The sequence below is a fragment of the Nesoenas mayeri genome (genome assembly GCF_963082525.1).
Source record: "Nesoenas mayeri genome assembly, chromosome: 10".
Lineage (NCBI taxonomy): Eukaryota > Metazoa > Chordata > Aves > Columbiformes > Columbidae > Nesoenas > Nesoenas mayeri.
This window is the reverse complement of record NC_137560.1, coordinates 21,845,239-21,873,122: the sequence shown is the minus strand read 5'-3', so window position 1 is coordinate 21,873,122 and position 27,884 is coordinate 21,845,239. Positions and strand designations below refer to the sequence as shown.

Genomic DNA, 27,884 nt, shown 5'->3' with positions numbered 1-27,884 from the left:
ATGATGGGTCCATCCTGGCACCATCTCTGCCTCAGATTAACAAGGGTCCCTGACCAAAGGCAAGCAAGCTCTGCCGGACCACGGTAAACCCTGCTGTGAGCCCAAGCCCAAGGGAAAGCCAGGCTTTCAGCCTTCCCAAGACCGGCCACCTCCATATCAGAGTCGTGTCTTCATTCAAACGAAAACCATGCAATGGCAACACCAGCAAAGCCCTCCTAAGGCCAACACAACACAGCAAGAGCATGAGACATCCACATGCTGGAAACAAACAGCTCCAGTTCCCCATAAAGAAGAAAAAACAAATAAATCAGTTTTTCCCTCCTGCTGGACCGCAGGGTCAGCTTTGTCCTGCACAGGCAGCCCTTGCGTTTGCTGTATCCAAAACCCTGAGCTTCCAGAGCTCACCCCTTGCCCTTTTCACACTGAGTCCTCTTTCCTCCTGTCCCACATTACGGCTGCTCTGCGCCAAAACCCAGACCGGGGGCACTCGTGTGACCGGCACATCCTGGGTGCCCGGCGAGCGCCCAGCTTTGCACGCAAGGCCGGTCGGCCCCGCCGCCGCTGCCGGCACCGCGAGCGCTGCAGTCGGGGGAGCAAGACAAGTTCTTTCCCCTCGCGGGCTTTCAGGCCTGGGAGACTCTTGTTTAATTGCACGTGTGATTGGAAAAGGTCACAGAAAATCAGGAAACGAGAAATAAACCATCGCTCCGGGAAGGGAATGGAAGGAGCAGCGTGGCCAGAGCCAGACGCTGTGCCCAACAGGCACTTGGGCCGGAGAAACAGCACGACAGAAAAAGCATTCGGGACAACTCGCCTGAAGCGTTTTCAGCTTCTCAATGAGAGCCTTTGGGAAAGAGATTGAACTTGCCGCCAACAAACTTGCTTTAAAAATCCTGGATAAAAGTTCAGTTTTAGATGCAGGGAGGAGGGGGATGGAAGGAGTTCTAGAGAGCAGATTGCTGGCTCCCATTATGGAAGCAAGCTTAATAAAATTCATAGAAATATTGGTGGTTCTGCTGCGCTGTGCCAAGAATGTGTTAGAATAAAACCTTCTGAGCAGAAGGGAGAGATAAAATGTCATCTCAGCCTTGATATGAAAGATCAGCCTTCAACTCCTAAAGCGTATCTCAAGGAGCAGTAGCTATCACATTGACTTGCCTTCCCTCCGGAGCAGCGCTCTGCTCGGCCTCGCTCGCACAGCTCCCCAATGTCCTTGTCCCAATGGTACCGGGGTGACCCTGGATCATGAAGAAGTGATAAGGTTAAAGAAAAAAAGATGGGGGCCTGTTCCAATGCCCCACAGCCCTTTGGGGAAGAAATTGTTCCCCACATCCAACCTCAACCTCCCCTGGCGCAACTTGAGGCCGTTTCCTCTGCTCCTGGCGCTTGTTCCTGGGGAGCAGAGCCCGACCCCCCTGGCTCCAAGCTCCTTTCAGGCAGTTCAGAGATCAGAAGGTCTCCCCTCAGCTCCTGTTCTCCAGCTGAACCCCCCAGGTCCCTCAGCCGCTCCTCAAAATAAGCTGAAGAACCCCACTGAATCCTTTCAGAGATAAAGCCAAACTGATGTCAGTTGGGAACAAAGAGGCCACAGCTGAACAGATGTAGTGAAATATACTATTTTATTGCCGCGCACATGCTTACAGATTTCTTCTTAAATATAATGTTGCTCTGATAAAATTTTACAATCTTCTTAATTCGACAAGTGGCTAATAGCAAAGAAGGACAGAGGCAACGGGACACAAAGAGGACACTGGCAACAGAAGAAAAACACAATCAAAAGGTTTTTATTTTGTGATAAAATGATTTGCAGCAAGAATAAAGTGAATTCAAATCAAAGTTTTGACGTGGCTCATCTTAATTAGAGAGCTTGCCTGCATGCCGACCATCTGCTTACGCATGCTTTTGATAGCCCTATTTTGCCAAAAGGGATGGGGGGGTGATTAAGGGACCCCGAGTAATTGGCCGATCCGACGGGCCTCACAGATGTGACCACTAAGTGCAGACAGACTAAGCGTTTGCTCGCAGCCCACGTGGGACCACGCTACGGGGGGGCAGATCAAAAGGCCACGCTGACCTTTCCTCCCACGTGTAGGACCACGGGCTCGCTCGCTCCACGCCGTGGAAATGGAATTATTCAAGCGTTTTCCACACTGAAAACGCTTCCCCTGCCCCTCCTCTGCCTTCCTCCCGCTTTGCCCACTGCCAGTGTCCATTTTGCTTTAGCAGCTGAGGCACGTGCAGAGAAAAGCGTTTGCACATTCCTCGCTAATCCCACTTCTGCGGCTCGTTCAGCACAAGCAGAAGGCAAAGGGCGCGCTCTGTGCTCTAGGGGCTCCGCACAAGCCCCGTGCGGAGCTGTCACAGCCTCCGACCGCTGCGGAAAGCTGACTGCGAAGAGGCCAGATGGGGAATTCATGCAGAAGAGGGGAAGTGATAAACGAAACATCCTGTTTCTATGTTCAGTGCCATCTTCAGCCACACAGGGCAGAGGAACACAGGGGACCTGACCAGCTGGGTCAAGCTGTTGGCTGTTTCGGGAGGAGGATTTGAGCCTGACACTCCACTGCACAAGAAAACAGGCAGTTCTGCCTTCACCTTTCTTTCTCCATATATATGGGACTTCACATTAAAGCTTTTCCTCAACAGCTCTTCCCCTCCCCAGGTTCACTGAGGTGCCTTTATCAGTTCAAGCTGCGCTGGGCTCTTGGGTGTCCTGCCAAACACACCGAGCTTAGAGATGGACATGGAGGGACATGAAACAAACACACAGCTCCTCTCAGTGTCACCACCCTGAATTGAAGCACAGCCCTGCTGCTCCCTGCGTCCGCACAGCAACACAGCCCCGCAGGGACACAGCCCTCACCCTAATGGGGCTGCAGGAAACAAACCACGAGAATCTCCTTGCGCTTCCTCACAAGCATTTTGAAACAAGAAGTGAAGCACACCCTGCTTGCATAGCCCTGCAGCCGCCATGCTCTGCCCCTGAGAGACTTGTTCTGCGAGAGGAACCAGTTAAACAGATGACAAAATGCACAAGGACCTGCGGTCCAGTTAAGTCACTGCACCTCATTCCTGCCTCGCCAGCTTCTGTTGAGTGAAACTCAATCTTGAGACGTGGTTTAGCCAAAGTCCAGCTTATCACGAGTACAGCGGCCAAACCTCAGCGCCTGCTCCTCGCTGCGGTGCCCAAAGTTGCCCGTGTATGTGCAAAGAGCTGCAGCGTCCAGGCAGGTGCAGCGAGGCTGCGGTTCTCACCTGCTGTGGGAGCATCAGTGTGTCACCCAGCGAGATTAACAAAGAGCAACGCACCCCCACATCCACACCCCAAGCAAATCCCTGCTGAAGGCTGGACCTCCAAACCCTTTCCTTAGCCACGCAAAGCACCGTGGCTGTTACAGAAAACACCACCCTGAAGCTGCACGGGGTCCCAGTTCCTACCTCAAACACTAAAAGCACACCTGAAATGGATTATTTCAATTATTATTTGCCTCACAAAGTGACCAAAATGACAATATGCATTAGTGATGGCAGCCCCACTGCCTGTGCAAGATTCTGTGTGTGTTTCGTACGCCTTTTCTCCCTCCCAGCACGGCAAAGTGTGCCCGGGACACCCAAGACTCATAACATACCATCCTGAACAGCTTTGAGCTCAGCCTATCTGGCAAGCCAAGCTTTACGCAGGGCCTATCACCTGCTGACTGGTGCCAAGGAGAAAGAACATCATTACCCTCATTAGGAGCCTAGGGAGACAACACGAGATAACACGACCCACTGCAGAACACAGACTCAAAAACATTCATTAGTACAAACAGGGAATCTCCCGGAGAACAATGAAGCGACAAGGCTCAAGGCTCAAGGCTCAGCAAAGCCAGAAGGTCGACGTGTGGCACAGCGGCCCTGCAAGAGACCCAAATGGCTCCTTTTAGTTTTAAAAGACATTTCCAGTGACCCCTCTTCCCTGACTCACCAGCAAGTCAGTTTTGCTCTACCACAATAGACAAAAACAAAGGGAAAAGTGCTGTTTCCAGGAAGAAGGTGTTTCCTTCCCCTGTTCGGAAGAAAACAGGGGAAGAACAGAAGGACTCTGGTCTCTACTGTATTCTCCAAGATTTTTGTTCAGAAAGCCAAGCTATTAAATTCTGAGCACTTCAAAGCAACGAAAAGCTACGGAAGACCTGGAAATCACTTTGGTTTTTTCATCTAAGAGCTACAACGGCAGATGAAGACAGTGCCTTCCACACAGCCAAGTACTCCCGTGTCCCCGTTAAGGAAGTACTGCCTAACTTTGCTGATCTCATAATGCTGACAGTTCAAGCAAGGCCACCTCCCTTCCACTATACTTATTTGGAGGGTTTAATCCAGTTTTCTTCCTCTGCTGGTGGCAATTGAACAAATATCCTGGCGTGAATCAGTTTCAGAAGCGCGTTGTTGGGCAAGAGGACAGGATGGGTCCTGACAGCGGGCAGTAGCGAGTGCCCCAGAACAGCCTCCTTCTCAGCCCCACCAGCTCACAGCCCCCCAGCCGCATCGGATTAGACTAGATTAGATTTGGGCTGAGCTTTGGGAGCTACTTCTGAAAGGAGAAACACAAATAAAACCCAAGCCAAAACAAACAAAAAACCACACACACAAAATAAAACCAAAACATAAACCAGACACGCAAACGTCCAGACATAAATAAATTAAAAAGAGACCATGCCTGAAAGTGGATGGGGAGGAGAACAAAGGAGGAGAAGAGAGACATTTCAGAGACTCGAACGTTCTTGCACTCCAAGGCAGCCCGGGGGTGATGCAGGCTGCGCGACAGGCAGGGTTTGCACACATCAGCACTCAAGCCCTATACTGGCCAGGAGGTTTTCCAGAGCTTCAAGTTTCTGGTTGGCTTCCTCGATGGCACTGTAAGTCTGCACGTTGCTGGTGATGTGGAAGCGGATGTCATCGACCAGAGGAATGGAGTCGGTCTCCTGCCGCTCCTCCACGGCCTCCGCGTTCTCCTTCACAGCAGCCACAAACTCCTCCAACTCCACCAGCTGGACGGGGTGGACAAGGAAACCATTAGGGAGACAAGAAGACAGGTAAAGGGATGGAAAGTGTTGGGGTACGGGGCTCAGCTACTGTCGCAGAAGGGAATGGTAATGGTACATGCGGACCCAAATCTTCCTATGGACACCATTTGGAGATGCATCCTGCTGTTCAACCAGAGGAGGCACTAATAGTCCAATCCTAAGTGGTCACAACCATAAGCAATCTGCACCTCAAACAGCGCACCGTGACACCCACTAACTAAATATCCACAGCTCTGGTGTTAAGGCACACAAATACACTCAATATTCCCCCAGAAAGGCTCCCCAGCATGAACCAGGAGATGCTGCCAGACAGTTTTGGGAAATATCTTGCAACAGGCAAGACGGCAGGTGCTTGTGCCCTGTTCAGAACTAGGAGCTCCAGATGACTCTGTCCCCACCACCAGCAGCAGATCACAGCAAGGCAGCTGCTCTGTTCTGCGCCCAACCTGACAGAATCAGGTCACCCATGAACGATTTTTGCATCAAGTTCCCCAGGAACATGTGCTGTGCTGAATGGCGAGAGGCAGCTCCCGTCTGCCTGCGCCACCGAGCTGTGCCCGGCTCAGCAGGCTGCTCGGCCCTGCTCCGGGCTACACTCTGCCAAAATCTCTCCCCAATGCCACCATCAGTGCATCTCCACGATGTCTGAACAGCTGGGGCCGCTCCATTTGCACCAGCACCCTTAGGAAGGCATGTCGCCAATGCTGGGTCTGAGGACTCCCACTACAGAACTGAAATGCAAGGGGAACACTCAAGCAAAGCCCAATCGTGCCCGATTACTACTTGGGATATTCACTCGTTTTCAAACCAAATCCCTTTTCCAGAAGGCAGGATCTGGGTGCGTGCTGATGTGTCTGTCATCCCCAAGGTTCATACAGAACAAAATAGCAGTCCCAGAATAATTTCCTTCGCTGTTTTCCCATGCCAAAAAGAATTTCACACCTTTCAAGCTGCAGGTGAAAATGTTGCATTCCCACGTGAACTGTAGGAGCCATTTATAAAGATCTGTCTCAGGATAAAAACACCCCATAGCTTGTAGTTTATCCTTCTGTATGGCAACTTTCTCCACGAGTCCTGAAACTGCTAACTATAATCACTTAGGATAACATCTAAATGGAGCCCCACAAAGAAAACTTCAGTGTTAAAATTCATCACTTCTGGCTGTTCAACAGCCAAATTTCCCCTGTGGAAACCTCTACTGCTATATTTGTCATCCTGGAGAGGGTGGAAATCATATAGATTTCCCTTTTCTACAGCATTGTGCCCTCAGCAAACACCGACAAACATTCCCTGCACAGAGCTCCCCTGCGCACCCCACTGGGTTCTCCAGGCTGCAGCCGGTGTATTCGGGCAACACCATTGTTGTTCTGAACACAGTGGCCGAAAGCTCAATGATTGTCAGCTGCCCATGGCACTTAGAGAGCTTTCTGGGCAGCTTTGTCACCTCATAGTCCACAGGGATGTGCTGGGTGGTCACCAGCACCTGGCTCATTGCACGACATGAGGTACTGCTGTGCTCCTCATCCTCTGTCCTCATTCATCACATGCTTTGCTCATTTTCAGGACCAGAGGCCAACCACTTTTTACAGACCAAAGTACAACCACTAAACGTGTTGTATCTGTGGCTCACTGCACAGTCAGATTTATGGGCACATGCGGTGATGTCCTGGTTTTGTTAAAAACAAGTTTCTCTTTCAGTGAATTTTGCCTGTTCGCTAAAGCCTTCATATTAACTGCATTTTCCTGGAGAACCAGACACATGTTTCGGTAAACCTAGCAATGGAATGCAAACTTATTGATAAGCATGGATGGACATCTCCCGAGAGGGGCGACGAGAAACAAGTGACCAAGAAACTGACCAACTGTGTATAACATTCCATTCACGTGAATACTTCATATAAAATGGGAGATCACAAGGATCTCGCTCTCTTGTTCTTATGGCCGACATTAGGAGAGGACCTTGCTAGTTGTCCCTGCGAACTGAGGCCTGGGGAGAGACTGAATCCAGCTCTGGTTGGCTGTGGAGTCTAATCCAGGACTTTGGGTGCCGGCTCTGCAGTTGCTGAGACTTTCAAGATTGGTTTTGTATATTTTGTATTATTTTCTCTATTCTTATTAGTAGCATTAGTAAAACATCTTTAATTTTTTTCCAACTCTCTTCTCTCTGTCCTTCTTTTTCCCTCCCGATCGCCTGTCCTGAGTGGAATGGGGGAGAGGGAGGGGCAAAAAGGGGGAAGTGAGGGGGAAGAGGGGGCTAACAATACATCTGCCAGGGTTTTATTGTCACCCCGCAATCTTAACCCTCGACAGGTGAATACAGCAGGGAGTGTTTCTGCTACCTTCTCGATGATCTTTGCCATGTACTCAGTGCACTGGTCCTCCAGGCGGGTGAGCTGGAACAGCTTCGCGATCCTCCAGATGCTGACGATGTTGTCCTCGTCGAGGATCTGAGCCAAGGTCCTGCCGCACAGGCGCTTGAGACCCGGCAGCAGGTACATGTCTGCCACGCACAGCACGTCGTAGGCGTTTTCCGGGGACAGCTGGCAAGGGGAAGAAGAGAATTAGTGTCCCGTCCTACCCACTCGTCTCTGGCAAACCGCCTTCTCTTGTGTTTTAGCAGAGATTCTCTAAGGTGTTGTTCGGCCCATCACCGGACAGGTGTTCAGAGCACTGCGCAGGGACAGGAGCTCAGGCTTCCAGGGCCAAGTCTTCCCCTCAGTTAGCACAGAGGAGTTTAAAATGCTGTAGAAGCAGCTTGCTCAGCACAAAGCGAGACGTTTGCCCTTCTGCAGCCCACCCCTGTGGCTGAGCACAAAGCAACGCTGACGCGCTGAAGTGCGGCTGCTAAGAAATGCTCAGCGTGGCAGTGGAAGGAGGTGAATTGTACCACATGTACTGAGAGAGCTTCAAAGAAAACAAGGGAACAAGCTGGCAGAACGGAGCACCTTGTCCCCCCCAGGACTCTTCTCACATCTTGCACTGCTGGACTCGAGTTTTGTGAAAAATGTGCAAAATTCTCTTAAGTTCCTTCATCCGACTGGTTCTACTAACTCAGCCAGCACAACCTCCCTGGCACAAGGACAGAAAATCGCACCCCAAATAAACTGTAGGTGAGGCCCAACTAGGTAAGGAACAGAGTCTGCATATCAAATACTACTGGAGCTGTAACAAGCATTCAAACTGAACTAAATTAATGCACCAGATGCTCCAGCTTACACTGTTGTGAGTGGCCTTTAACATTTTCAGGCTCTTGAGCTAGAAAACCACCCTCCCATTTCCCTCTTGGGTACTTTTGTTCCTTGCAAATGATCTGAGGATAAAAAATGCTGTAGATCATGTTGGAGACACCACCTCCAGCTTCACGCAGTCTCTTCCCCTTGGCTGGGCAAATCCTATTTCAGTGAACCATCTGCGTCACCAACCTGCAACTAGAGCCTCTCTCCACACAGTTCTGTTCCTGCTAACGTGGATTGCAAAGAGCACAGTTACCCACATTCACTTTAACAGCAAATCTGCAGGATGCAGCATACCCTGGCTGTGGAGGAGGTGAAACCACTTGCATTTACAGACCAAGCCACACTGGTCTGGACTGAAGAATGGGAGCTCTGGTGGAGCATGGTCCAATGTCCTGATAGCTGATCAGCAGCAAAACGACTGCTGTCCACATCTACACGTGTTTGTTCACTCTGGCAACAGCAAAAGGCTGATTATTTCTTCCCCTACAGCTGCCCACGTTGGTGTTCGGAGAGACTGCTCCAGCTGTCCGACACGCTGCAACAGCCGTGCAGAACAATGTGAGATATATTAGAGGTCTGCCATGAACGCTGTAGCGCCACGGTGGTGTAACAAAGCTCTTGGGATTATCAGTCAAGTGCTGCTTTGTCCTTTCATAAGCTCCAAGAACTTCAGGAGTTGGAGGCGTTTGAGTCAGTTGTACTGATGGCAGCAGCTCCCAACCGCTTCATCAAGGACAAACCTGGCAAATGTTCCTCCAAAAGCTCCACTTGAGCCCACACAAAAACTCTGATCAGCAACTTCTCTTTCTGTCTGAAAGCACACATTCTTCCTCAGCACACATTCTTCCTTCCAACTGCAAGCATCGTCACTAATACATAGCAAAGAAACATAAATCTTTTGGAAAAAGAGAAGCGGAATTGGGAATGCTGACACTTGGCTGAGGAAAGCCAGGGCAGGGAGAATACTCCACATATAAGTGTGGAACCTGAGCTGTATTCCTGTTTTCCTCACCATTTTTCCTGATAGTTTTCCATGACAGAAGAACTCTTCGCAGAAGCTCATAAGTTGCCTGTTCAGTTTGAAATACAAGCTAGTTTCTGTGACAGATCCTGCATAGAAAACACATGAGCAAGACCATTTCAACTCCTACACATTTTTGGTCTGTCCTCCTGCTCCAAGTCCAAACAGGGCAGCTGAGGCATCCTTGGAAGGGATGGCTGCCTGGGAAACATCCCTCCTGGGGGACACCACGAGGAGAGCAGGCAGATGGAGAGGTGCAAGGGAATGGGGTCATGCTGCAGCACAGCCACAGGGTCAGAGAATCATTTTGGTTGGAAGAGACCCTCAGGATCATCGAATCCAACCATTAGCCCAACTCTGGCACTAACCCGTGTCCCTGGGAACCTCATCTCCATCTGTCCAACCCTCCAGGGCTGGTGACTCCAGCACTGCCCTGGGCAGCCTGTTCCAATGCCCCACAGCCCTTTGGGGAAGAAATTGTTCCCAGATCCAACCTCAACCTCCCCTGGCGCAACTTGAGGCCGTTTCCTCTGCTCCTGGTGCTTGTTCCTGGGGAGCAGAGCCCGACCCCCCCTGGCTCCAAGCTCCTTTCAGGCAGTTCAGAGATCAGAAGGTCTCCCCTCAGCTCCTGTTCTCCAGCTGAAACCCCCAGGTCCCTCAGCCGCTCCATCACACTTGTGCTCCAGCCCCTCACCAGCTCCATTCCCTTCTCTCAACTCACTCCAGCACCTCAAGGGCTTTCTTGGCGTGAGAAGCCCAAAACTGCCCCCAGGATTCGAGGTTTGGCCTCCCCAGTGCCCAGCATGGGGGGAGAAGGTCAGGTCAGGAGCATCTCCACGACCCCAATGTGCTGCTTTCCCTTTCCACCTCCCCTTCCAGCATTGGGCTGATGGAGGAGCACAGACAAGCGAAGCATCTGCTCTCTGGCACACCAACAGCAACCCTGCCCTTGATGCCTGCTGAACACATCTCTCCCTACCGCATATTCCCCGCTGCTACCCGGAGGTGAAGAGATCAGCAGAAACAAGGTCACAGCTGCACACATTCTCTGTATGTGGCACCTGACCCAGGGCGCAAATACTGCTCGGGAGAAGTGACGCTGGCAGGTGCAGCAGCATCTCCGATCACTGCCCGAACACCAGAACGTGTTCTGGCATCTTGTAGCTAGACCTGCGGAAAATATTTGCTGCAAAAACCAAAGCAGGAAGCTGCTTCAACGCCAAGATTTGCTGCACCTTCCATCAGGCTGAAAACTAGGTGGAGGTTAGGGCTGTTTTCTTGCTTGTGATACTGAGCACAGCAAGGTGTTGGTCTCCCAGTAGAACCTTTACCCATCCCTGCAATAAGTAACAGTGGAAATAATGACTTGCCACAAATGGAAAAGTGGGCTACGATGCCAAGAGTAAATAAGCAGAATCTCTCAACCTTCTCACATCTCCAAATGTGTTCCATCTGCCATCTACTGGCAGTCACTCACCTTCTCCTTCCACAGAGCCCAAGAGGGAAATCCGCAAAGCTCTGCATTTATCACACCAACATGCAATGTGCAACCCAATTTCCAAATTTTTGCTATGAGATGAAAAACTAGGGATTTGCTTCCCAAATGTCACGCACATCAACTAGATTCCTGCCCAGCTAACAGCAAGTCCCAGCATTTGGGTTCCTGAGACAGAAGTAAAGTAGCAGAGTAGGGCAGTGGGATTTAAGAAGCCAAAATACACACCACTCCCTCCAGATGCTGCAGGAAAACACAGCGGGGAACGGAATGAAGCGGCAGAGGAGGAAAGGCTCCACGGCCGGCCTCACCTCTGTATCATCGCTGTAGATGTAGTAGAGGACCCGGATGAAGATGTCTTCTGAGATGTTGTGGAGAGTCACCACAGGGATGCTGGGCTGCGTCTGCAGCTCCTCACTCTCGCTGAAATGGTCTTCAAGAAGGGCTTTGAAATAATCACTGCGACCACAGAAAAATGCCTGGGGAGGGAAGAAAGACCAACACACTTCTCGTTGCACCAAGCCAAACAGCACTACCAACCAGCTGTCAGAGCAGCTCAAAGATACTTTAGAAGTTCAGACTTTATAACCCTGATTCTCCCTGTATTTTGAAGCTGCATCTCCAACAGTTTTCCACACCGTATTTCTATCCATGCCTACCCTCAGAAGCAAAAATAAAAGGCAACTTGTAAGCTTAAGAGATTCAAAAGTAGCCTGGCATTAGGGTAGGAGTTTGAGTTAAGGTTAGATCTCAAAGTTTGCTCTTTCTGCTGTCTGCTTGCAGATGAAACTCTCCCCTCCCCAGACACTGAACTCACAAGCCAGCAGTAGGAGATTTTGCAGCTGTGAATGTTGTAGCTGAGTCCATAACTTTATCTCCTCCCATCTGCAAGAAATGCAGGGTTTGTTGCTTTTTTAAAGGCTTTAAATACAGTTTCAGGCTGCAATAAGACTTTGGTTTTCCAGCTGATGAGGCAACGCAGCTTCTGCAGAGCGTACGCAGCACTGGATGAGCGGAGGAGACAGGTGGACCAGATTCATGGCAAAAAGGGAGGAAAACGAAGCACAAGCACATACCTTATGGCACAAAAAGTTGTAATCTGCCACCCGGAAACACACGTCGGGACAACTGTTAAAGTTGTCAGTGCTGTCAAACGGCAACTCCCCAAAACCAACCTAGGAAGGGAAACCGAAAAACCCGACCTTTAACATCCATGTTTTAAACACGCGCAGGGTTCCAAATCTGGATTTATTGGTCTTCCCAGAGCAACCCATCCATTCGCCACCACAGTGCAGAGCCCCAGCGATGCTCTGAACACAGATTTCCGCGTGAGGACCTGGAGTCTTGCACTCCGGATAGAGATATTCCCGGTATGAGTTAGAGCTGCTCCCCTTGGCCATGGAAACTCCCTGACCCTCCCTACGCCTTCAGAAAGCATTTCTGTGCCACCTAACAAGGAGATAACAAGGTGAAGGTGATGTTCGCTTCATGTAATCGGTATCATAAGCATATTAGAGCTTAGGACTAGCCCTCTACTGCATAGACGTACAGGTGGATGTATAATGGTAACGTATATATTACACAGCTATATACACCAGTTTGAAATGGTTTGGCTACAATTACCGCCACACTTAAAATCCTCCAACATTTCTAAAGCACGTTTTAAATGTCTCATTTGATTTGCAGGCAAAGATAGTGTTGTTGCAGTATTAATATTCTTGTGAATTATTTTAACACCAACACACCTCCTCCCAGTCCCACGTGCCAACAAAAAAACCTTTCGGAGTTTGCCTCCTGAATTACAAACTCCTCTGGGCTCAACCTCCTGCTTCTCACCTTGCCTGGCCCCCACTCTGATGCTCAGTTTTACAAGGTCATTTCCAATTCCTACTACAAAAGGAGGTTCGTGCCTTTGTCTCTCTCATTCAGCATCAAGTGGCTTTGCAGAATTCGCCCTTTTTAAGTCTCTGCTGCCTCTACTCTCCTCTCTTGTCACGCTTGAGGAATTTCAGCTCCCTTTCAGGGTCTCCCTGCAGAAAACTGGCTTATTCAGGCAACCTCCTCAGCGCACCCCTGTGCAGACAAAGCACAGCTGCCAAAATTCAGTATGTAGCCCAGGAAGCCACAAAACAGTCCGGCCGAGGAGGTGCAAACATGTTCACAATAACTCATCCACCATACAGAAATATTCTCAACACCTCTCTAGCGTAAGGCTGCTTGAACATCCACAGGATCTTCCAGCCATCACGTCTTTGCTGATGGGAATCTGCTATTAGCACTTAAACAGAAACGTTGCTGGAAGCAAAAAGCACACAAATGAAATCAGCGGCAGCAATTTGTACCTTGGCCAGATTATCTCAGCAAGAATATTGTAAATAAATTACAAAACACAGGGGTTAGTAATCCAAGAGAAGATGACAGGCCCATAACCAGATGCAAGTGGATTGGATTAAAAAAACCCAACAATTTGGAAGCAGATTGTAAATAGTTCAGTTAATCTGAATTTGCCAAACGGGCAAAGCAAAGCACAGGAAAAACCATCACGGACACATTACACAGGTGTGGAGTCAGACATTTGTTTTCAAATGTTCTTTCTATGCATTGCAAGATTCATCTTTACCCCCAAACTGACAAATGGTCACATTTTTGCAGCCATGCCAAATGTCAATACTAATGCTGAGAACAGTATTTATTTCATGGCAAACTCTGATCCTTTTAAGTCTGATTTCAGCTTGATTTGGAAAATAAGGCTCATACACTGGAAGCCCTGGAGTCTGTAACTCAGAGGTCACCTGGCAGGCAGGAGATGCAGAGCTGGGCAGACAGACAGCAGAAAGACACATGTTTTTTGACAGCTATATGGCTTTTTACCGTATTTTACTTGAATCTGTCACCACTAAATTTTATTGCAACAAAGAAGCAGCTGTTGTGGTCAGAAAAATTCTGGCCATTACTAGTTTCAAACGGTACAGAGACAACACTCACACTTTTAAAAACAAACACTGAAAGAGAAAAGGCTTTTGAGTATAAAGAGGAATGAGAAATGAGACACTGAGGTTATAAACACGGTGAAGAGTTCAAAGGATAGTCCTCACCCTAACAACTCATAATGAACTATTAGGGGATATCAACTGTTAATTATTATTTTAGTCATAGTGCTGAACTATGAAATTGGGATGCACAGGGTATTCTGCATCATTCAAGTATCAAAGACATGACAGGCACATTATTGGTTTATAGCCAAACAGAAAGTTGTGTATTAATACATCCCTACTGCACGTAATGTGGCATTACAAGACACACAGCAGCTCAGGTCTCTTGTCAAGTTCTGGAAATCCTGCCTTTTATCCAAAAGCCTATTTTGTTGTGCATAGGGCGGAAAAAATGTATGTTTCCCTCAAAAACATGGATGTCTGTATGTGACTATTCAATTGTCCCTGACATTTTGAGTTGCGTAGTTTGTGTACTATTCCTTATATGGCATCAAACCCTGTAAGAAAGAGCGTGTGCGATTCCTCTGTCTCTGAACAAAGACGCCTAATTCGCAGAATTCAACAGGCACGTGGCCGTATCCTCTTCACTTGTACAGACACGAGTCTAATGCTGCTCTAAGTGCCTCCATTCTGACCTATGAATATAGCAAGAAAACCACAGATCACAAAGCCGCTCATGGTGCCGTCAGACGATTCCAAGTTTCATATTTTCCTTCCAGCTCCCATTCTGCATGAAAGAATTAAAAAGGGAGGCGTTCCTAACCTTTGAGGAGAAAAGCTTAACCCAACAGCAGTGTGCCTTCAAGGTCTAAAAACAAGCAACCAAACAGAAAGCAGTGGTTTTATTTGCAAAGTGACTTATAACTTATGTAAATCTCACTGTTTTGAGGCCCATGATCTTTTGTTAATTCTTGGGGAGGTAAACCTGAGGCTTATGTGTAGTATCATCCCCTTTTAAAGCCTGCAAGCATACAGAAAATCATATTGAAAGTCACAAATAAATGCACGGTTATTTAGGGGAGCACCAGGCAGCTCTATTCGGCAGGGGACAAAAAGATAAAAGGCAATAAGGTGCTGCACCACTCAGTCACACAACCTCTGGGCACAGCAGCCACCCAAAATGAGCTCCTGTTATTAAATTCAGTGCTTGGTACTGAGAAGAGAGGGGGAAAAAAAAAGGACAGACGTCAGAGCAAAGTGAATCTGCTGATATTACAAAAAACAACAGATGCGGGGAGAAGGAAGACCAGAAATATTTATCTTGTTCATGCAACTGGGAGGAAAGATCCACATACATGAGCCTAAATAATAATACTGATGGTATTTTAACACAGTGATCATCAACCTGTGGTCTGTGGGCCACTTCTAAGGGTCAACAAGACGTAGTTACGAAAAGTAAATCTATTGCCGGTCATGTTAAATTCGCTTCAAAGGGACTCACATTTCTGCTGGACATATTTTCAGGGTTTGCAAGCACCTCTCCAGTGCAGGCTGTCCGTTCCTAGCAAGCAAGCCCAGCAAGCCATCTTCCATCTACATGTCCCTTCGGGTACCAACGCCTGCTGATAAAACACTTCTGATGCTCAAGAAGGATGGCAGAGAAAAAGAGCTGAGGGCCAACTCTTGTCCCATTGTAATCAACAGGGAAATCCTCATCACACACGGCAAAGGGTTTGTTAACCGAGACCCCTGCTTGGGGAAATTTCCAAGGGAAAGAACCAGCACCAACAGCCTCATTAAACAATATCACAGAATTCCCAAGCAATAAGAGGCTTTCAGCGTTTGGAGCACCAGCAAACAAGCAAGCACTGAACTCAAACAGCTAGAATGCGACTGAGCACACGTGAATACGTATCACAGCCCCACAGAGACCAGAAGTAGTATAAATGCTCCGTACCCGCAGTTCGGCTGGCAGGGCGCAGTCTGCGAGCAGAGCCAGATCCTCCTGCAGCCGGCAGTTACCTGTGGGCTCAATCGTCAGCACTTTCACACAGGTCCCTGGCTTGGAAGAGACTGGAGAGAAAAAGAAAAGAGAAAAAAAAAAAAGAGCAGAGATGCCTAAATTCCTCTACAAACATTATCTCCTATTTCAAGAAAGGGCTGGAAGGGGATGCATCTATGTTGTCTGTTCTCAAACCTCCCCTTCGTTCCTTGTGCTGGAATATCAACCGTGGCAAACACAAAGCTGCCGCACGCATCCTTCAAGCCTAAGGTGCTCTCCGCTATCCTTGTCGTCAATTAGAGTTGAGGACCCTTGATCAGGAGCCACTCATACGATGCTTTCCCCAGCCAACCACCCCGACCCCGACAGTGTCACCCAAGGTGAAGCCCATGCCAGGGAGTCTTTAGTTACAACAAAGCTGCTTCCATGCTTCTCTGCTTGGCCATGTGTCCCCACAGAACCACAGGATGGTTGGGGTTGAAGGGACCTCTGCAGATCATCCATTCCAACCCACCTGCTAGTGCAGGGTCACCAGAGCAGATCACACAGGATCACATCCAGGTGGGTTTGAATATCTCCAGAGAAGGAGACTCCACAACTCATGGGTCCCCTTTCAGCTGTGCCATAGTAACTTCACTCCAGGGAACAAAGGGATATGTTTTTGTTCAGGTGTAAGTTCTGTGCGTCCAAGTCTGTCCTCTGTTCTCTACCTGTAGATCCCCAAAGCACAAAGACCACCCCCCAAACTCCTGAGTGTGCCTGTGTTGTTTGCAAACATTACTTAAGTAATGCTACCGCCACCAAAGAGATCAAATAAACCATGTGAAGACAGCAACTTCATTTGTCTTCCTCACACCTTGTGTGTCTTCCTGTCTTCCCCTGCCAGCCTGCACAACTAAACAGCCTGATAAAAAGGAAGCAAAACACACCATCACACTTTTGTGGTCCTACTATGATTGAAGTTGCTGTGGAGCTCACTGGAACCAACCTGCTCGACTTCAAACGAGCAGCAGCCCAAAGTACACCGAACTTTGAGCTGCGACAGCGCTGCCAGCACAGCCTTTCCTCTTTCTGGCCACCTCCCTCCTGCACTTCACTACCCATGGTTTGTTTTCAGCTCCGCATGCTTTGGGGTGAGGACTGGAGCATATAAAACATTCAGGATTCCTTGGCATATAGGGAATCATGTGAAAAAAACACAGAGCGCCACTGGTAAATGCAAAGTTGTGGTGGGGAAGGCTCGAGATGCTGTTGGGAGCCAGACGGACACAGTTAATGCTCAAGGACAAAAGAGTTAAGCGGCCCCACGCTGAAGCATTCAGAAGAATTTCTGACAGGCATGATTCACCGCATTAAAACCCCTCACAGGTGAATCACCCCACCTTGAGATCTCATTTCTCCTGACATTTTGCACAGCATTGCGTGAGCTCCATCAGATGACTCCACCGCGCCGTGGGCGAAACGAGACCACGATGTGCCACAAAACAAGTTCTCCGCCCCCTCCTCCGCGTTCCCGCTGCACCCTTCAGATACGTCACCTCAAAAAGGCGGAATATCCCAGAAAGATACTGGAAAGGGAAGGATAATCTACCCATACAAGACAGTTACCGTCATAGCTACGCATGGAGCTGCTCCATCAGCGCTGAACGTTACCTGCAAAAACAGGACTTGGGGGTAAATAACCGAGAGGAGACTCAAACAAGAGCGAGTGCATTTTCTCAACAAGCTGTGTCCACTTACAGACCAGCGTGAGAGAGGGAAATTTCTCGCTGTGCAATTAGAAATTCTTTATGGCAGAGAGAATCATTTGTATTTGTGTAATGCCTGTTGTAACAGTCGCCAAATCGACCAGGCTCCATAAGCACTAATGGAGCTGGCAAGTTTTAAGCAGTAGTCGAGGGGAAGAGTTCTTCTCTCGGGATCGACGAAGCATCTGTGCACTTTCACAGTGACATGAAAGAAGAGAGATTTGTCTGAGAAGCACATCTATCATGACACATTTCAGACACGGCATCTCTCAAGTCCAAGAGCACGGCATTCGGTATCACAAGCAACCCTCTCCTACCAGAAGCAATAAAAATCCAAGTGACAGAAGAGGAATAAGCTGTTGGCTGCAAGCAAGCAGCAGGGACCGTCACCTTCTCGCAGGTTGGAATGAAGGGTTTTCTGAAAAGAGCAACATACGAAGAGCTCTGTAGTCTTTAGTTTCAATTAAGCCAATTGAAAGAATAAATCTTGTGAGCCACCACAAAAAATAAAAGCCACAAAAACCCCCACCAAACTTCCAAACATTTCTAAAGTGATGCCACGCTCGGGTACCTGCCTTCTACATCCTCATTGCAATACCACAACCAGCTGTAACCACAGATTTGGTACATCCAGTTCCTCTGCTACGAAAGCAAGTATCACAGAACTTGCTCTCAACTTTGTTTTTGCCATAAAAATGGTAGAAGTAACTACAGAACATTTATTTTCAAATACATCTCATCCTAAAGGAAAGATTATGGCTAAATCTGGACAAACCCTGTCTGAGCTCTTCCAAACACTGCACAGTTTTTTCTTGTCATAGCCACAATATATACATGGGGAAAACACGCAAGTGTGCCCACTGACATCCCTCTCAGGTGCAGCTGAAGGCACCGGGTCACCCTCTTCAGCCTTGTCCTGAACCACTGTCTGCGCTCACCAAGACAGTAAGTGGTTTTGAAATGCTGATTAACTCCAGATAACGAGATTGCGGAGCCTGCAATTATCCACTGGAGCTGCGCAAGCTGGAGTTCATGTTGTTTTACCAGGCACGTTTCAACTTTATAATACAGACGCAAGACACGGCCCTGCTCTGCAGACCTGAATCTGCTCTTTCACTGAAAGCACTTTGAACAAGCAGAGATTCCTAAAGCACCAGAGGGAACAGCGACGCTTTGTCAAGTGCCAGATGTGATGTAATATCTGCCTCAGTTTTTCACTTCTATAATTCTTATATGTATTATTTTCTGAAGAATCAAGTTTTCCTGGCTTCCACATGAGATCTCAGAAACAAACATTGAACAGATCTATCAGCAGTTATCTCTTCACTCAAATTCAATCTGTTATAAATAAAATCAAGCCCAGTATTTCCATCAGTGCTTTACACCACCCATTGATTCTGTCTTCTGTCAGAGCTTAGAAATGAGGAACTGTTCCCTCCCAAGGAACACATTAGTTCTGTGCCATCTGAGATGTTTGCATCATAATGTTTGCAAGTGGAGCTTGTAGCTCAAACTCTCAACCAACCTGAAATGTTGCTTCAGCATTTTCCACTTTTGAACCCCACCAAGAATTCAGCATTTCTGCAGTTCACGGATCTAACCACCGGACTCATGGTCCTTCGGTTGCCAATCACATACTACACAGTGGCTTCAGACAGCTAGCAAACTATCCACCTTATTTGCCTCCTCCAATCTGAGCTTTTAACTTGATGTATTAAGGTGGAATGGTCACCTCAGGGTCTCACTTAGACCTTGGGAGAAAAGGGAAAAAAAGAAAAAAGGAAAAAAATTGGAAGAAATCTGATATCAAAAGATGCCACAAGATAATTCTGTTACCTGACTGCCTGAGTAGTTTTTATTTTCTACTCGGTGTATTCACCCTTTTATGCCACTGATTAAATACACAAACTAATATCTTATACTACTTGTAGCAAGAAACCTCAAACCGAAATTAAGTAAAGGAGTTAACTCAGAGCATGAAATGAGAATCAGATGTTTTCAGCCTAAGGTTTTGTTACTAGATAATATTTTTGAACTCAGTGACTAACACCGATTTCCTCTACCTGTGGTGTTTTGATTCTTACTCACGTGTCCTTTAGATTGAACTAAGGAGATGAATGATAAACTGTTGGTTTTCATGCAATAAGCTGATGTCATGATTAGATCACAAGCACCCTGGGTAACAAAAGGCCCTTAAATAGAGGATTGTATCGTTTAAGGTTTGGCACATACCCGTGTTATAAACACACACATGCTTTCAGAAATACTTCTCTGCTCTTACAAGTGTTATATCTCTCTTTGCTTTCATTTTGAGCAATTATCAAATGTTTTCCTCTCGTTAGGGGTCAGGTAAATGCAGAAAAGGACTCTTAATTGTACATATTATACCTCCCCAGGGATTTAAACAAGCTCTCTGCTGAAAGGCACTTCCCAAGATACTCCACAGCACTCCATCGAATATCTGGCAACCACGGCAAAACCCTGCTGCCATGGCTGCTCTACTGTAATGGAAAAATTCAATATAAATTATAAACATGCATGTGTCAGAAACCAGAGCCCACAACCGAAAACTAGCATGCAAACATGGGAATTCCACAACAGAATCATTTTCTGGAAGCCCCAAGAGCATCGTGAAACATCCAACATCGCACTTTCCTCTTTCTCCCTGAAAGGACACAGGGGCAGAGCAGAGACAGCAGCAAGTAAAACGCTTACCAAATTCATAGACTTTTTTACATTTGGTCTCCAAATCGTCTATGAGGTCCTGCAGCCGACACTGCTTGGCCAACCTCTTGCAATCATTGACATATTCGACGTCGATATCAAGGCGACCTGCCAAGAAGAAACACAGCCAGCCCTTTTAATCCACACCACTTACGTGGAAAAACAGCAAAACTGGGGATTGAAGACTTGATGGCACAGAAATTTAGTAATTAGACACACAGCCTCACTTCTCAGCATCCAGGTCCAGCTCAGGCCAATAAACTAAGACTTGGTAACCCACTTTGATAAATCTCAGCCTGGCACCTGGTTCCCATTCCCATCTTCCAGTGTCTACCCAAACAGCTTCATTCGAGAGGCCAAAGAGCAAGCAGGTTTATACAAAAGGTATCTAATTGCCTCCGAAACGAACAAAAGAGCAGCACAACGGCAGCACGCATGACTGCCACCATTGGCTATCTGGCTTAGGGTGAGAAAAGACTTTAGGCTCACGAGCTGCCATCGCAGAATCTTTTACCATCAGTAAAAACATGGTGAGGAACATTTTGGAAAACCCTGGGCTGGGGAAGGAGAACTGTGAAGTTATTTTCTGGCACCACCTCCTGGCCTGAAATAGTTCAGCAGTTTGCATGCCTACAATATGACATTTGGGGTATTCATAGAAGATTTAGGATCAACTTCTGTTCAGAAAAAATTATATCAGAAAGTAGTGAAATCATTCAGCACACACTGCTCAGGTTTGCCAGACTGAAAATGTCCTACGTGGGAACCTGGCTTTTCACCAGCTTAGGGGATTGTTATCCCAGACGACACATTTACTTTCCTTAAAGTTAAAAATACGTTCTTCAAATCCATCCAACCAATCAAGCCAAGCTGATTTTTTTTCTTTTTTAATTGGCTGTATAGTTATTGGCAGGACAACAACTGGGAAAAGGTACAAACAACTTGGAAGAGAGAAAGATTGCTCACATTCTCCCTTTCTGCCAGCAGAGAGGATGTTTTGGTGACTCATGCACCCAAACATGGGTGTCTGCAAGCGTGTGCCGCTAAAACAGAGTGATGGCACAGGCAGCTGCCCACCAGCTGTACATATATACACTAGACAGTAACTTACCTGTGTAGAGATACTGCAGAAGGGAGCCAAAGGCTGCTGGATTAATCTAAAACAGAACAGGAGAAAGTTACCTTTAGAATTCTCAAGAACTTAATAACGAGCTTGAAACTTGCCTGAATACAAACATGATCCCGAAGAAATCAGAAAGACCCCACTTAAATAGCAACTCACACACTGCACCCAATTTCCACGCTCCTCGTGTAACTAAAGCTGCCGCTCCACCTGGTTTACACAGCCCTTTAAATGGACCGACTAGTGCTAATCCAAGCGCCTGGGGGGACAGGACCTGCTCCAAAGGCACAGCTGTGGTACAGGCTCTGTAAAACCAGGTCTGTCGCTGGTCACAAACACTTCCAACTCTTCTTAATGTGAGAGGAAAGACATGTTCTCATTCAAAGAGAAAAAGCGACAAATTAAGCCATGTCCTGAGAAACTGGAAGTATTTTTGTGATGGGAGGTTTTGCACAGCCACAATCAAGCTACAGAAACATATGCCAGAGCATTGGTGATTAATGGATGGAATGCACTTATGGCCTATTTAGTTCTTGCTGCAAAGGCAACAAAAGGGACTCAATTAGTGCCAATTATGGAGGTGATGTCTCTGCCACAGACCACCTGTCCACCAGGAATTAGACAGACTCAACTCATTGCACAGAGGAGTCGTGACGCAGCTGGCAGATGGTAACAGCTACCTGCTAGTGCAATTAATTCAGATATATTTGAGCCCACGACAGAGGGAACAAAGGGGAAGGACGCAGTCTACAGCCTTTTGTTATCCAAATAAGACGCTATTTTACTGCATAAAGTGCTTCCACAAGCCCCTCTCCTTGACTAGGGTCATTCTGAGCTCCAGGAGCTATTCGCTGTGGAAGTTAACCCTCAAACTGTCCCTTCTACTCACTTTTCTTACCCAGCTGAAACAGAAAAAGGAAAGAGCTGGAAGCACAGCCTTGCTCACCAATGGATGCTTCAACACTATCATGTTCTTCCCCTTCCATTTGGTCTCAAACATTTCTGCAAAGTAGGCGCTGCGAGCGCTGAGAATGCAGCGGTGGGCACAGAAGGATTTGCCATGAACGATGAAAACGATGTCGCTTTGGTAACCCTGCTCCAGCAACCTGTCCCGAACAAAGAGAGGGGAAATTCATTGCAGAATGAGGAAGAGAACAGAGAAAAGCTAGCGGGGGACACGCACAACTTGTTTTAAATGAACAAATACCTCTGCACATTGCAGTCTCTCCCTACCCAGTTAAAAGGCCAGCACAGGGGCTGGCACTTCACATACTAGACCGGGATCTGGCACTCCCTCCAATGACTCAAAGAAGTTTCGGTAGTGCAAGAGGGAGGCTGGAGAATGAAACCTTCATGCTTCGGGTGAGCATCTGAACACAGGGAATAGATTTTGAAGGAGAACTAGTTGCCCCCAAACACGTCCCTAAAAGTTAACCCTGATTTTACATTGTCAGATGACAGCTCTACCAAAGCACACACTTTCAAAAAGAATTACCCCACACCAAAGGCGTAACTTTCCTGATTTCCGGGCACTGTCTGTGCACTCTTTAACCATGCAACAAATAGGAGAAGACTTGATGTCACCCGCCCTCAGAAGAAGGAAGGATGTTACAGGCATGAAGTGCAGGCAGTTACCACATCAGAGATGAAACCTCGTTCATGATTGCACGCCTGTACCCTCATTCTTTAAAAGGAAAAAAAGATTGCTACTTCTAGAGTTTACAGCAACCATCACCAGTGTTTCCTAACGCATATCACCCTTCACATATATTCCCTCACAAACATCCCCAAACGTTGGGCATCAGACTCCTTAAGAGCAGGATTGGTGCACAGAAGGGTGTGGAGTCACACAGAACTACGTCAGAGCAGGGTCTTGATTGCTGATCTCAGCCTCCTGCCACTAGAACATCCTTCCTTTGAGTGTCTTGCCCAACAGAAGCAGTTCCGTGTTTATTCTTTGCCCGCTACAGTTGTTTCAATTTTAATGCAAGGTCTGTCTGGAATAAAGAGTGGCAAACAGCACAGTGTAGTGTGTGCTCAACCCTGCATCACCTGAGCCACAAACTCACCAGGGGAGTGATGAATCACCCTGCAAAATTCTCTTTGCCTAAAAGGCAGAACCTGATTTTACTCACACAATTGAGTTTCCTTCCTCCTCCCTTTCCCCACAGCTTTGGAAATTAGGACTCTAGTAACGGGAAGATTATCAGATCCTTCTAGGACTTATCTGCTCTCCAGTTTTGAAGATACAGATGCCAAAACCTTATTTTTTTTAAGTCAGTCCAATGTGAATTAAAAAGTAACCTAATAAAACAAGTCTGTGTAATAATATCAGAACTACCAGGGTAGAAAAACAGCAAGAAGAAAAGACTGACACTGTTCCTCTGCTCCTAGAGCAAATTAGTTGTCTTCTCAAAATCTAGGCTGAGGCTACAGGGTGTGACAGCCAGCTTTCAGAAATATCTTTAAATTAACACACTTTTATGAACAAAAAGAAAGAACTAAGCACTGTCCCTATAGGTCAGTTTGAAGCTTCTGAAGGTGCTCTGTCTCAGAGATGACATACTTGTTATCACGATAGCACTTCAGGCCTGAAACTTAATTTCAGTTGACATGCCATCCTAAACCGCTGATGTGGTTTTAGTGATCTGATTTTGTTTTGACAGTCAGGGACAGTCTAATGCTTCTGCCTTAGAAAGATCAGTGTTCTGTTGGCTCTGTGTACCTGAGTCACTGGAGGTTGTATTTTAAATGCACATATAACTGGAAGTCATCCCTTCGGGCACAAAGGAACATCCCTTGGGAAGCTCTACATGCCCAGGAATTAGACAGGGCACTGATCAGTCCCCTTTCAAATCTGCCCTTACCATAGAGCTTGAATACCCAGGTTACCAGCTAAAGAAAGGTGACAGAATGGGCTGCACACGGAGCTGCCCCATCTGCTTACCGCTGTAGGAAGACGTCGTAGTAATCTCTCTTCATGCACTTTGCCGTGATCTGTTTGTATTCCTTCAGCAGGCGGCGGATGGCGTCACTCAAAGCTCCATACAAACAACGTTCCCCATCAAAAGTGTTTGCCTCGCATTTCGCTCCTGCAAAATGATCACAGGTACATGATGGCAGGCAGAGTGAAATCTTTCTTAAGTGCCCCTGAATGGCCACTAAACAAGTGTGAGTTTTGGTTGGTGACATGTTTTATTGTGATTCCCTACACTACTGAGCATATATAGACAAAGGAAGCTCCCCTTACATGCGTATAACCTAAAGTTGTTCTCCCACAGCAAAATCCCGTTCTGAAGAAGCCACGACTCTTTTAAACTGACACTGGTAATAAGCCTCTCAGTGAGGCTCCAGCAGCATTCTAGGAAGAAAAATCTCACTGCACAAAGAATACAATCGCTAATTGGACTTTCAACAGCATTTCTGCTTTGCACAAGGCGAGACACCTCTTTAGGTTAAACTCTGCTAGAAATTTGGAGGGCACTTGCATTTCGGTATTTTAGAATTACACAAGTGATTAAGACACTCCGAGTGCAGTGGAAGAGATGAACCTTTTGAGATCCGACTGCACTCTGGTTCCTCTGCCAAAAAATCACCACTACCTAAGGGAATTTGGGTGCTGGGAACCACTCAGGCAAGCACTTTGCCTGGAGAGTTTGTCTTGCTCTGTCTGAGGTCAGTAAAAGCCCTTGCATTTCACCTTTCAGTCCTGTTTAGAAAGCAAGGCTGCCAGAAGAGTATAAGAATTTTTTAAACAGGTTGCTCTTCAGATGAAGTACAATTCTTACATCAGCATATTATCAAGAGCAAAGCACCCTGGCAAAATACCAGGGGTGATTTCAGAAAGCTGTCATGTCACAGAAAGCTTCCCTGAAGCAAACTGAAGCAGCAAACGGACTGCAAAGGGACCATGAAAATGTGTCCAGGGCTCCCACTGCAGCCTGAGACTGCTGATCAGATGATTGGTTTTAACAGAAGTAGTTTCCACAAGGGACAGCTACAAGAACACACAATTCCTACAGACCAGTATGGAGAAGCATATTGCACCCTTAACCAGGACACTTTTGCTCACCGTTGGCTAGAAGATAGCGTACCAGCTCTTCATGTCCACAGAGGCAAGCATAATACCTGACAATAACAAGAGAATGAAAATTAGAGATGCAGTAGGAAGGAAAATTCAATGTTTGGGCACTCCACAGCATGCAGACCTCACCACCCCGACAAACCCCGAAGGTGACGCCTCATAGGACTGAGGAATTTCTACTGAATAGCAGAGAAGTCTGACCCCGCAATAGACGCTGGAATGTCACAGACTTTGAGGTGGGAAAAAAGCCTCATTAGGCCAAGAACAGATGGTTTAATCCAGGCAATCTGGTCACAAAATTAACCACCCTTCTGAGCGCTACTACAGCAAGCATCAGTCAGATAGGGAGACAAAGACATATTTAGCAAAGCACCCACAGAGAAGAAAGCAGAAATATATAGGCAAATCTCCCAAAAAGCAGAACCTGAGATGTTTTCTAACAGTGCTCCTAGGTGCTGAGATAGCAAACGAGCTCTCAAAGCCCTGCCCTCCCACCCGCCAGCAGGACTCACAGCGGTGTACTGTCCCATTTATCACGGACATTAATTTCCACATCTCGCTGTTCAAGAAGGTATCTGGAAGAAAAGGGAGTGCAAAGTTATAACTTCATACAGCTGCTCAGTCACTGTAGTTGTTCAACTCCAACCAGCAACTAGGTCCCACGCAGCCACTCACTCACTTCCCCGCAGTGGGATGGGGGAGAGAATCAGAGTCAAAGTGAGAAAACTTGTGGGTTGAGATAAAGGCAGCGTAATAGGTAAAGCAGAAGCCGCACATGCAAACAAAGTAAAATGAGGGATTAATTCACCACTTCCCATCGACAGGCAGATGCTCAGCCATCTCCATCAAGCAGGGCTCGATCACACATGAAGGTTACTTGGGAAGACAAACACCAACACTCCAAACATCCCCCCTTCCTCCTTCTTCCTCCAGCTTTTAGACTGAGCATGAGTGTGTAGAATGTCCCTTGGGCCAGTTGTGCCCCCTCCCAACGTTTCGTGCACCCCCAGCCTCCTCGCTGGTGGGTGGTGCGAGGAGCTGAAAAGGCCCTGACTCCACATAAGCACCGCTCAGCAGTAAGGAAAACATCTCTGCATTATCCACACCGTTTCCAGCGCAAATCCAAAGCACAGCCCCATACCAGCTACCAGGAAGAAAACTATCCTGGGCAAAACCAGAACATTCACATCCTCCTCTTTCAAAAGAGTAACTTTGAGTTTATACAGTAACTTCCAAAGGTATGACAGGATCTTGCATTCAACTCGGGAAGCTGTCGGCTATGGCTGAAGGGGCATCAGCCAAACCCTTTGCCCGAAGAACAGCGTTCTGCAGTTCTGCAGCGCAGCTTGGCAGCTCCCTTCAGTTTTAAATAGTGCTCATGGGGAAAGAAGGGGATCAAACCCACCTCCTGCTGACCCCTAACAGGGCAGCAATCACAGAAACAGCTGGAACACTTCACCAGCACCTTCACGCTCTCCAGCAATGCTCACAGCCTGGCTGCTCACAAATAAGTGGCCAAGTTAACAAGGCCAAGGCTGGACTCCCCTCCTGCTCATGGCTTTTCTTGCCACAAGTAACACCACCAGTGTCATTCCAGACTGCTCTTAATTCCTACCACTTCCTTATCCTGCACATCCTGCACACTGAGGCTACATCAAATGCTGCCAACATTCCCTCTTTAACACCTGGAGAAGACACCCTTCGCCTCGCACACAAATCCCCTGCACAGCCTGGCTCTTGCTACATCCCCTCCCCAAATACCGCATAACCACCTCTCCTAACCACGTTTAAAAGTCCCTCTCAGCCTGCACAAAGATTCTCCAGTTGGTTGCCTTTTATCACCCATCACATCGATCCTCCCTTTTGCTCCCGCCAGCTTTCCCATCTCAAACTTCACGTTCCTCTGACCGCATTCAAAACCCCAGACAACTCAGAACTGAAACCTGCAATAAGGTCTCCCCGGAGCTTCTGTTCTCCAGCTGAACACCCCAGCTCTCTCAGTGTGTCCTCCCAGCAGAGCTGTTCCAGCCTCGGATCATTTCTGTGGCTCCTCCGGCCCCTCTCCAACAGCTCCATGTCTGCGAGAGGCCGCGGGTTGGGCCGCCGGGAAAGGCCGGGAAGGGGCTCTGGGAACCCGGCCCCGGGGCGGCCACAGGACCGTGAAGCGACTGGGCAAGGCCGGGCTGCCCCCGCCGGGCCCGGCCCCGCTCCCTCGGGCGGCCAAAGCGATTAAAGGCAGCGGCTCACCCGGGGAGAACACCAGGACCCACCCACCCCCCGCTCGGCTCACCGGACGCGGCTCACGTCCCCTTTTTTGCAGCTGGTGAAGAGGTCGCTGGTGTCCATGGCCGGGGCAGCCCGCGGGGCGGCGGCGCCGCATTGACGCGGAGAGCGGAGGGGCAGCCGCAGGGGACCGGGCCGGCCGGGGAGCGGCCGCAGGGCAGCGGCGGCG

General features: G+C 47.9%; 1 protein-coding gene across 1 annotated transcript; it reads right to left on the bottom strand.

Annotated features, from left to right (window-relative positions):
- Positions 1 to 1,602: 1,602 nt before the first annotated feature.
- On the bottom strand, positions 1,603 to 27,884 carry ABTB1 (ankyrin repeat and BTB domain containing 1). The gene is made up of 12 exons (XM_080350655.1): positions 27,723 to 27,884; positions 25,945 to 26,007; positions 25,421 to 25,476; positions 24,296 to 24,440; positions 22,295 to 22,454; positions 21,337 to 21,382; positions 20,217 to 20,333; positions 15,709 to 15,824; positions 11,895 to 11,993; positions 11,130 to 11,297; positions 7,406 to 7,606; positions 1,603 to 5,030 (listed from the first exon to the last, which is right to left on the bottom strand). Exons 1-12 carry the CDS (start codon positions 27,776 to 27,778, stop codon positions 4,824 to 4,826), a joined length of 1,434 nt encoding a protein of 477 aa, XP_080206781.1. The 5' UTR covers positions 27,779 to 27,884; the 3' UTR covers positions 1,603 to 4,823.

Coding starts and splice junctions, on each gene's coding strand:
- ABTB1 (XM_080350655.1), bottom strand. CDS start 27,778: ATGGACACCAGCGACCTCTTCACCAGCTGCAAAAAAGGGGACGTGAGC. Junction 22,455..24,295: donor TACGACGTCTTCCTACAGCG/GTAAGCAGATGG, acceptor TGTTCGGGACAG/GTTGCTGGAGCAGGGTTACC. Junction 7,607..11,129: donor TCTACAGCGATGATACAGAG/GTGAGGCCGGCC, acceptor TCCCCTTGCCAG/CTGTCCCCGGAAAACGCCTA.